The sequence below is a fragment of the Somniosus microcephalus genome, chromosome 4 (genome assembly GCF_052327205.1).
Source record: "Somniosus microcephalus isolate GS21.2 chromosome 4, FLI_Smic_1.0, whole genome shotgun sequence".
Classification (NCBI taxonomy): domain Eukaryota; kingdom Metazoa; phylum Chordata; class Chondrichthyes; order Squaliformes; family Somniosidae; genus Somniosus; species Somniosus microcephalus.
In genome coordinates this window covers 36,266,041-36,277,180 of record NC_140990.1, presented here as the reverse complement: position 1 = coordinate 36,277,180, position 11,140 = coordinate 36,266,041, and the positions used below count along the sequence as shown (strand labels likewise).

The 11,140-nt window shown below is 44.0% G+C and overlaps 1 protein-coding gene across 1 annotated transcript; it reads right to left on the bottom strand.

The window, feature by feature from the left end:
- Positions 1 to 1,058: 1,058 nt before the first annotated feature.
- Positions 1,059 to 8,527, bottom strand: LOC147118628 (immunoglobulin lambda-1 light chain-like). The gene is made up of 6 exons (XM_085983724.1): positions 8,403 to 8,527; positions 7,009 to 7,365; positions 4,857 to 5,168; positions 3,794 to 3,877; positions 2,686 to 2,785; positions 1,059 to 1,481 (listed from the first exon to the last, which is right to left on the bottom strand). The coding sequence occupies exons 1-6, from the start codon at positions 8,446 to 8,448 to the stop codon at positions 1,409 to 1,411; spliced, it is 972 nt and encodes a 323-aa protein (XP_085839850.1). The 5' UTR covers positions 8,449 to 8,527; the 3' UTR covers positions 1,059 to 1,408.
- Positions 8,528 to 11,140: the final 2,613 nt, after the last annotated feature.

Here is an 11,140-nt window from a genome sequence, read left to right as displayed (position 1 = left end):
GCTCCGTTTAAGATTAGTAAGCTTCATTTAGCCGCTCAATCTCTCTGTTGCATCTTCTCATTACCACATCCTGCACAACAGGGCTTTTGATGACCTAGTTTTTTGGGGGCAAGAAAAACGAGAACCGCAGGATGTCAGTTGTATTGCTAAAAAAAAAATTCCATGATGAAATATCTTGCGGTTGGTAATCCTGAGCAACAGTTTCCATCTAGTGCTTATTAACGCAAGTGGAATTTGGCAGTATAATCTTCGATAGTATCAGTTATTTTAATGTTTCTGTAACCCTTTCGGTGTGAGTGAGAGTGGAAGAAGGGTTGTAGTAAAGTGATGATGACAGTAGAAAAAAACCAGAGAGGATAGCAATCCTGGAAATATTACATTCAACCAGAAAGCACGTGAAATGTTAGACAAGACAGTCAACGTCTGACAGTGAAGGAGACGTCAACGCTTCGCTGGGAGATCTCAGCGGGCTAGAGCTATATTAAGATTCGCTGATGGACCTGCTGCTGCTCTATTCAATAATTATCAATTTTTATACCATTAATGGACTCTGGACACTATCGCCAGGTTCAGTAGAAGGGAAACCTCTGATGTAAATAAAATAATATTAAACAATATTACATCAATTTTTGCCCTTCAACCTCAAATTTGATTTCTTTTTTCGGGATGTCTATTTTTCCAGTGTATTCACATATTTTCTGATGAATTTAGCGAGTTTGCTTTCACCTTAATGCAGTATATAGCAGCGGAGGGCCCTTAAATCAAACCTCGCTGACACTTTCAGTGAAGCATCGATAACTCCTATTCCGTCGTCCTGGTTCTAAAACTCTCCCAATTGTACCGGATGTTTAAACTAAACTGGTTGGTGCTGGTTGTGGTCATTTTCGCATCATGGACACAGCGAGATAATGTGAATTATTAGTAGTTACAGACACTGGGATAAGAGTTTAGTAATCTGCATGGGCATAACATGTGGGAATCGGAACGGAAAGAAGCTAGACAAAGAGGTAGACAAAATACTTTGATTGATAATTTCCATAAAATACATGTAAATTGAGAAATACTACTGATCAAAATAAGGATTCAAATCAGGGATCTAACGGAACGTAACAGAACAAAAGATCACCTTAATTTTAAAAGCTTTTATTAATTTGCAAACTATCTGATACCATGTTTTAACATCAATAAAATCTAAAGAATGTCATTATAAACGAAGAGAAGCAAAGCAACATTACAGTGACGCAGTCCGTGCACAAACACGAGCAGACATCTCTGCCTTTAAAGGCTAAACTCACAGTCGGTTCACAAATACTGTGGCGCGGGAAAGAATAAGGGCTTTCGACAGAAAGTGACTGAGGAAAACTCAAAACTGTTTGGCTGTAATTAAAACGATTAATTCTGGCAAAGTTTAAAACACAACGTGCTTTCTGCCGGTTGTACCACCCTGAGACTCCTGTTTCTGAAAGTCCGCCCATGCCATTCTGGAGAAGGATAAAAGGAAATCGGAGTAAGTGCAAAATCAAGATGTTTGGAGCGCAAATAACAATTTTTGGGTTATACGTGAATATTCAATTTTCCCATTCTCTCTTTCTCACTGTCGCTGTCGGTATCTCACTCTTTCTCTCCCTTTGTTTCTGTCTCTCCTCTCTCTGTGTGTCTGTCTCTCTGCGTGTGTCTGTGTCTCTTTATCTATCTCTCTCTCTTTCTCTGTCTCCAGCGATTGCACGTCAGTTACCATATGCTTTAAGTGAAGCGTAACGCGCCGTCGACACTCCCACAGCCACCTCACTTTCCAATACAACACCGCTCAGATGCAGGGTAAAGCTCCCACTACGCTGTCCCACCAAAATCACTGACGTCAGGTAGTGCGTGGGTTAAATGCAATGTAAATTTCAATTTACAGTGTGCCATTAGACACTCAAATATCGGGCTCAGTAAGTTTTGGAAGAGAAAAGTTCCCTCTACACTGTCGCAAAATGCACTAATTTGGGTATGTTGAGCAAGGGTTAGATACAGAGTAAAGCTCCCTCTACACTGTCCCATTAAACACTCCCAGGGCAGGGAAAGCACGTGTTAGATACAGAGTGAAGCTCCCTCTCCACTGTCCCATTAAACACTCCCAGGGCAGGGAAAGCACGGGTTAGATACAGAGTAAAGCTCCCGCTACACTGTCCCATCAAACACTCCCAGGGCAGGTACAGCACGGGTTAGATACAGAGTAATGCTCGCTCTACACTGTCCCATTAAACACTCCCAGGGCAGGTACAGCGCGGGTTAGAAACAGAGTAAAGCTCTCTCGACACTGTCCCATCAAACACTCCCATGGACGGTACTGCACGGTTTAGATAAGAATTGAATTAATTATATCAGATAACATTTGGATTGAAGACAGGGGGGGTTTTCCTTATACCTGTTAGATTGTTGCATAAGCCCAACTGGTTTACTTATGTCCTTCATTTATATCTGGGCTGCAGTTAGAAGAATCATTAGAGAAAAAAGAATTCAGAAGTGCTATAGATTTCCAATTCCCATAGTCTATTTCATTGAAGAATGTTGCAATTCAAAGTTTCAGATATCATGGTCAGTTTGCATCCGAGTGCTATGAGCGTGCAATCATTTAGAAGTGCCTCACTTAATCTCAGCTCTCCCACGACCTACTCATCTGTGCATTTCAAACAATTTTACCTTAAGTGCCACACACGTGCAGTCATGAGCACACTGATGACGAGTGTTTTGACCAAGAGCAGTCTGATGAAGAGCAGGGACAATCCCATTTCAGTCAACCCTACCTCGCGGGAGATAGAACAGTGAGAATAAAACAACTTCACCCAATATTGAATTGACAACGTATCAATCGAATGTTATTTTCAAAAAGATTCAGCACAATCGCATATATTTACACGTGTGTCTATCCGTTTGTGTATGTGTGTGTGTGTGTATTTGTATCCGTGACTGTGTGCGGTTATATATGTGTATGTTTGTGTCTGTGTGCATGTGTGTGTCTGTTTTCTATGTGTATGTATGTGTCGGTTATCTGTGTGTATGTGTCTTTCTGTGTGTGTGTGTGTCTATCTGTGTGTTTTGTGTCTGTGTGGGTATGTGTGTCAGTTATGTGTGCGTATTTGTGTCTGTACGTATGTCTGTGTGTTTGTCAGTGTGTGTTTCGTACCTACGTGCATGTTTTCCCCTCTATGTATAGAGATCCGTATATGCTGTTTGTGTTTCCAGAAAGATTATTTGCAAAGCACGTTCTATTAATTTCTTGACAATAAGTGGGGGCGGGGAGAAGGAACTGTGCATGTTTAAACTCCTCAACGCCTCGGATTGTTATATTGTGGGAAGACACAATAATTAAAAGCAGAATGCTGAAAGAAAGAGGTTTGAAGTGTAGTCACTGTTGTAATGTAGGGAAACGCACCAGCCAGATTGCGCACAGCAGGATCTCACACACAGTAATATGATGATGACCAGATATTCTACTTTTAGCTGGTGGTTCATGTCATAATATTGGCCCAGGGCACCGGGGAGCACACGTTTGCTCTTTTTCGAAATAGTGCCATGGAATATTTTACATCCGCCTGGGAGGGTAGACAAGGCCTCCATTTAACATCTCATCCGAAAGGTGGTGCAGCGACGGCGCAGCGCTCCCTCAGTGTACCTTATACTGAAATCCTTGGATTGGGACGTGATAACCAACTCATTCGATATAGTTAGCGATCCGCTATTACCCGAGGGACGAAATATTCAATCCGACAATTTATTCATTTTATAGTGAATAAAAACCTGAACGCACCCGTGGTCTGTCGCATCCTCTCGGTTCGCGAATTGATGGATTGATTCTGAGGGATCTTCTCTGAACAGTTCTGCACCTCCAGTCCTAAGCAGAAATGCATAGAATATCCATATGATTCACAACTCGTTGAGAAATCAAAGAAGAACATATCGACATTCACCAGAGATAGAAATACTCGCACTTTCAAGGCGCTGTATTCCGTCTCCTGGATAAACTTCAATGGTTTCCCCCAGTCCCGGGTGCCAGTATATAATCTAGGCTGACACTTCGGTACAGGACGGGGCCAAGCGCTGTGCCGCCTGTCGGAAAGGTTCAGCCGAGACCCTGACAACCTGTGCAGGTTGGGGTAAGAGGTATCTCGAGGTGTCGGTAGTTGTCCCGCATATCTGACCAACAGAAACCCCTCGCTCAGCGCACTGAAGGCAGTTTAACTGGTTGCTTAATGAACTCGCCCTTTGTGTGTCTCTGAAGTGTGAGACGCTGACTGCCGCAACTGCCAACAAAACAATGACTTCATTTAGAAAGTTAACGTGCCATATGAACCCTTCTTTCTTCCTCCCGGTGCCCTTTGGTTGTTAAAAAACAAATAATTCAATTTATAGCACCTTTCCGACGTAAGAGAGCGTTTCACAGACATTGAAGTACTTTTGAAATGTAGTCACTGTTGTAATGTAGGAAACGCGGGAGGCAGTTTGCACACAGCAAGCTCCCACAAACAGCAATAAGATAAATGACTCGATAATGTTTTTGTATGATAATGGCTGAGGGATAAATATTGCCCAGAACACCGGGGGAAACTGCCCAGGTTCTATTCGAAATGGTGGGCGTGGGATCTTTTATGTCCACCTGAGAGAACAGACGCGGCCTCGGTTTAATGTCTCACCCTCAGTACTACACCAGGAGTTTTAGTCTGGATTATGCGCTCAAGTCTCTGGAGTGGGCCTCGAAACCAACACCTTCAGACGGAGAGGCGAGAGCGCAATAACTGAGCCACGGCTGTTATCTGCTGTTTGTTATTAATAAACGCAAATAGATCTTGGGATAATAAAATATTGAAACGCACCTTTTCCATAATCTGTTTGCAGGGCGGTCCCGTCAGGCACGGTGACGTGTTTCACCTTGCAATCGATCACATCCCCGGGTCTCCATCTGTCTATCGGTAGAAAAACAGCCGCTGTGTATCTGCCGTCTCCCGTGTACAGAGGGGCTGATCCCAACCTCCTGACTGCGGTGGACGAAGACTTCATGGACACGGTCATTTCTTTCGGATAGAAATCCGTCACCAAGCAAACTGCGGCTGCGTCGCCGCCCTCGGTCAGAGTGCCGCTTGGAGGGAAGAAGAGGTGGGTTTTTGGCCTGGAATGTTTGATGAGCTCTGTAATTGGAATTTGATAACGTCACTGTCTGGAACACTATTAGCAAAGAAATAGAAGAATATATATTAACCTTCACTACCTTTCGAAAACGTACATCTGCACAGGACCCGCCAGACATAGCAACAGCAAAATAAATGTTCGTTTACCCATTGGATTAATATAATTTTCAATAGGACTGCTTTTGGTGGAATAAACAAGGCAGGTTAACGAGCAGCAGATTTTGAAAAATAACGGTGAAAGTCAGCGACCCCTGCAGGTTAAGACTCCCACAGCGTGCAGAAACTGAGAAAAACTTTTGTTCCGCATAGATGGTTATAGGAGTCCAGATACACGGATTATTAAATACCCAAGTACAGGTGCAAAGGACAACCGATAAAAGGGGAATGAGATTCTGGCTTAAATAGCTAAATTACGACTACAGGATTTCCTTGAGTTTAGAAGGTTGAGTGATGGTTTAATTGAGCTGTTTAAAATACTAAAGGGAATCCATAGGATAGATAGAGAGAAACTATTTCCTCTGGCTGGAGAATCCAGGACAAAGGGGCACAACCTTAATATTAAAGCTAAGCCGTTCGAGAGTGAAATCAGAAAGAGTTTTGCACACAAAGGTTAGTGGAAATCACAGAATCGTAGAAGATTGCAGCTCAGAAGGAGACCATTCTGCCAATCGTGCTTGTGCCAGCACTTTCACAGAGCAATTCAGTCAGTCCCACTCCTCTGCTCTTTCTCCATAACTCTATATTTTCCCTTCAACCATTTATTCAATTATCCTTTGAAATTTGTCATTGGATCAGTTTCCACCACGCTTTCAGGCAGTGCATTCAAGATCACAACCACTCGCTGCATACAAAAATCGACACGTTGCCTGTGGTTCATTTGCCAATCACCTTAAATCTGTGCCGTCTGGTTACCGACCCTTATGCCACTGGAAACTGTTTCTCCTTCTTTACTTTATCAAAACCGTTTATGATTTTGAACACCTATATTAAATCTCCCCTTAAGCTTCTCTGCTCTAAGGAGGACGACACCAGCTTCTCCAGTCTCTCCATATGACTGAATTCCCTCATCCCTCGTAACATTCTAGCGATTCTCCTCTGCGCCCTCTCTAAGTCCTTGACATCCGTCCTAAAGCTTTCTGCCCAGAAATGAATGCAATAATCCAGTGTTTATAAAGGATTAGCATAACTTCTTTGCTTTTGTACTCTATGCATCTATTAATAAACCTGAGGATCCCATATGCTAAGTTTTGTGCCCAGAAATGAATGCAATATCCCAGTGTTTATAAAGGATTAGCATAAGTGCCTTGCTTTTGTACCCTATGCATCTATTAATAAACCTGAGGATCCCATATGCTTTTTGAACAGCCTTCTCAACTTGTCCAACCAACTTCAACGGTCTCTCTGTTCCTGAACCTACTTTAAAAATGTATCATTTCGTTTATGTTATCTCTCCTCATTCTTCCTACCAAAATGTGTTACTTCACATTTCCCTGGAACTCTCTTCGTCAAAATGGCTGAGGATGCTCGGGGTCAATTGAAGCTGTCAATTGTTAGGGATAGGGTCCAATGGAGTTGAGGTGGACATCAGCAATGATTTGACGGAACAGGCCCGATGGGATGAACGGCCTTCTCCTGCTCCTGTGTTGCGGTGGTCATATGAAAGAGCGAGCAATCGCTGAAAGATCCAGGCAGGGGCCTATTGGCGCCTATGGCATCAGATCCCCAGGACATAGTTGATGTTTTGGTGCTGTGGGGCAGAGATACGGCAGGAAGTAAACACCGTTAGAAAGTATGAAGTAGAAAGCAAATGAAAAAGGAGAGTATTAGTATTGATCCTTACTTGGCTCCACAATGACCCTGACCCCGTCTCCAAACATGAGCGTGTCTGATGCCGGCTGCTGCCCTTGGGAGACGCAGTAATAAATCCCGCTGTCCTTAACCTCGGCTTTCTGGATTCTTAAGGAGGTTTTCTTCTTGTTGCGGATGAGGATCTCATACCTGCCCTTGGTGCGCTGTTTCCACTTGGTGCTCAGTATCAGCACCAGGGGGCCGCTCTCTATCTCCTCTTGTTTAAACCACAACAGCAACTCCTGCTCGGACAAAGCTGCGCCAGTCTCGCACTGCAGTTCCACCGGGTCCCCTTCGGCCGCCGAGATAATGCCCGGCGTTTGCCTCAATGCCGCGATCGAGTGCCCCTCTATTAAAACAGGATAATCAGAAGGTAATGATTTTTCATGGAAACTGAATAGGTGTCACACTTGGCTCAACGGTAGCACTCTCGCCTCTGGGTTCAAGTCCCACTCTGGAGTCTGGAGTCCATAATCTGGGCCGACACTCCCAGCGCCAGGACTAAGGGAGCGCTGCACGGTCGGAGGTCCCGTCTTTCAGATGAGACGTTAAACCGAGGCCCGGTCTGTCCTGTCAGGCGAACGTAAAATGTCCCACTGCTCGAGTTCTCACCAGTGTCACCGGCAATATTTATCCCTCAACCAACATCAACCTAGAGGTGACGGGTTTAAATGTCAGCAGAGCAGATTGTGAGGTTGAATTTAATAAATCCGGCAATTGCTGGACCATCGCCAGAAAACACTGTGAATACTGATGAATGTTTGTATAAACCCAACTGGCGCATCAAAGTAATTAATGGAAGGGAACCTGCCGTCCTACTCAGTCTACATGCGGCTCCTATCCCGCATCATGTGCTTGGCTCTTAAGACCCGCTGAAGTGGCCGAGCAAACAACTTCGTTGTGGAGCAGGTCAACTAACCACGGCCACTAATTATCTGCCCTGCCGGCGTTGCCACCTGCCTCCTGCCCTCCCACAAAACCGTGCAAATCGTTCCCTTTGAAGTGAACATTAAAGTCCATTTTGAAAGTTACTCTTGAACCTGCTCCCACCAGCCTTTCAGGCCGTGCATTCCAGATCACAGCAACTCGCTGCATCAAACACTCAGCTCCCCTCTGGTTGTTTTTCATCTCTCTGATTATTTTCAACTTGTGTAAATACATCTTTTTCTTAAAAAATCAATAAAAAGTAGCTTTTATTCCAAATCGTTTCAGTGGAAAAATTACCAAAAAGCCCTAAATCGCGATAGTCACATAACCGAGTGATTAATGCTGTGGTCTCCATAATTTTTGCAACACCTGCAAATCTTTTGTTTTAATCTGGAATTTTAATCCATCATTTTGTTACATACACACAGACTAACCTTAACAAAGCGGCAAGATACATACGTTGGAAATAAGCCCAGAGAGTCAGTGGCAATAACACGGTCTCCATTTCAACCGAGAATGCCCCGTGTGCTCCTTCACCGCCCGGGCAATGCAACTGATGTTGTCTGAAGCGAGCAAAGTGTCGCCTCTCCCGAGCATTGGAATCAGCGAGTGCATCTCGTCTCTACTTCCCCTACGTCAACAATAAAGATCTCACACCGTGTTCTGCGCTCTTTCCACATCCGGCTTGTTGTTGCAAGAATTAAAACCTAGGCCCGAATCTCAAGCAGGCCAGAAATGTGAAAGAAAATATAAAACGCCAAACCCTCAAAGTAAAATCCGTCTCGCTTTCACACGGCCGTTTTGTGCTAGCCTTATCTTAGAGGCATCACTCTCTCTTCTGAGTCATAAGGTTGCAGAGAACAAGCCGCACTCCAGAGACTTGAACACAATACATGAGCTGATAATTCACCCTCCTTAAACCAAGGCCCAGTCTTTCCTCTCAGGTGGATGTAAAAGAACCCGCAGAGCTATTCGAAGAAGAGTGGAGGGATTTCTACCCGTGTCATGGCAAATATTTATTCCTCAATCGACACTAACAAAAACAAACACTTATCTGGCCATCATCACATTTCTGTTTGTGGGATATTTCTGTGCCTTTCGGCACAACGTGTCTTACAGGAACATTGGAAGAGCAGTCGGCTATTCAGCCCCTCCAGCCTGCCCCACCATTCACTTAGATCATGGCGAATCCGTATCTTAACTCCAGCTACCCTCCTTGGTCCCGCAGCACTTAATAAACTTTCCAAACGGAAGTGTAACAATCAATCACTGCGAGCAACCAGAATTTAATACCACTGCTTGTTAAAGCTTTCTCTTCCTTATTAATTCTCGGGATGTGGGCATCGCTGGCATTTATTGCCCGTCGCCAAATTGCCTGTTGGTGGTGGGCCTTCTGCTTCAACCAGTGCAGTTCTACTTGCCTGAGCGATTTGTCAGGTCACTTCAAAGGAGAGTTAAGAGTAAACTATATTGGTGTGGGTACTGGCGTCACATATAGACACAGACCGGGTAAGGATGTCAGGTTTCCTTTCCTAAAGGACATTGGTGAACCAACTGGGTTTTTACAAGAATCCAACAATTTCACGATCACTTTTACTGATACCAGATTGTTTATAGATACAAAGGTGAGGCTGTGTACAATGAATGATACAGAGAGAAATCAATAGATGGAGGTAGATAAAGGTGAGACTGAGCACAGTGATACCGAAAGAATCCAACAGGTGGAGCTAAGTAAAGGTGAGACTGAGTACAGTGAAACAGAGAGACACCAACATAGGGCGATAGATTAAGGTGAGACTGAGCACAGTGATACCGAGAGAATCCAACAGATTGAGCTAAGTAAAGGTGACACTGAGTACAGTGAAAGAGAGAGGCAAAAATAGAGCGTGATAGAAAAAGATGTGACTGAGCACAGTGAAACAGAGAGAAACCAACATATGGGGATAAATAAAGGTCAGACTGGACACACAGACTTCAAGCTACACAGCCCCACAAGTTAGCATGAGAATGTTTGTGAATTTTACAGGGAATGGGGCGATGGGAAGACAAGAGCAGAGGGAAAAGCTCTACAGATGGGGAAAAATCATTGGAAAGAGAGGTAATGAAACAGACAGATAACAGAAAAATGCAAAAACAACTTGTGAAATAGTGCAATGATTTCATGAAAGGAAGATCTGAACAATGTACCTATGCAGTTGAGTGAGGTCCCGCTCGGCGGACCAGCCCAGGCCATTTCTGAGTCCAGTGGTGAAATGGTTATCTCCAGGCAGCAGCCGTGAGACCTGTTTTCCATGAATTTATAAAAAAATTCACACTGAACCTAAACAATTCACACAAAAGACAACCTTCTGAGAAATAGGGCCTCGCATTAACCGTATTCCATAGAGCACTGACCGTATAATATGATCAAAACTGTGATCCAGTAAACATATGGGGCACCTTCACCGAATCAGTGCTGCTTGGATCATGTACCATGTCCACTCTAACCATATGTCTCCATCACGGTGACCGTATTGCAGCAGATTGAGCAAACTTCAGTAAAGTAAAGACATTACTCGCCCAACTGGTGAACAATTCATTCAGTATATGAATGGGCTGAATGGAAAGACTCCGGGAATGTGGCTTTTCAATTTCCGACCACATTGAGCAAAACCCTCAGGACATATTTCACGGTGGCAATGACTTACAATGAACATATGGTGGTAAACAAATTCACTCCTTTTATCCGCGTGTTCAGAATGGTGTGCCTGCACCAGTCTCACAGAGTAACAAGGATTTAGGTAGGGAAGGGGAAAATATGCATCCAATGATCTGCAGTGTTTGCAAAGTGATTTAAGTAATTCGGGTGAGGGTATGTTAAGTTCTTTGTTGTATATGAAACGACCACATGTTCCAAATATTACACTTGTCTCTTCTCAATCTAGTCATGTGCTCGCTTTATATCTTGGAGAGGAATTATTCCCAGCGCCAAAGAGGGACCATCAGGCTTTACCTTCAGGCGTTTCTTGGTGAAGTTCAGCTCCTTGGCTATGGATACCATAGGGGTTGAGATGACCCAGAGAATCAGGAGGCGCCATACTGATAACAATGTAGTAAAGGGGCTGCATCATGTTAGGAGGTAGACCATCACAAAGATGAGAATGTCGTACAGCATCTTTCAGCTCCATCCATCCATCCATCCATCCATCCATCCATCC

Excerpts from the sequence above, each read along its gene's own strand:
- LOC147118628 (XM_085983724.1), bottom strand. The coding sequence starts at position 8,448 with ATGGAGACCGTGTTATTGCCACTGACTCTCTGGGCTTATTTCCAAC. Across the intron at positions 7,366-8,402 it reads TCTCTGGGCTTATTTCCAAC|AGGGGCACTCGATCGCGGCA; the intron begins GTATGTATCTTG and ends CTGTTTTAATAG. Across the intron at positions 1,482-2,685 it reads GCACGTGTGTGGCACTTAAG|AATGGCATGGGCGGACTTTC; the intron begins GTAAAATTGTTT and ends ATCCTTCTCCAG.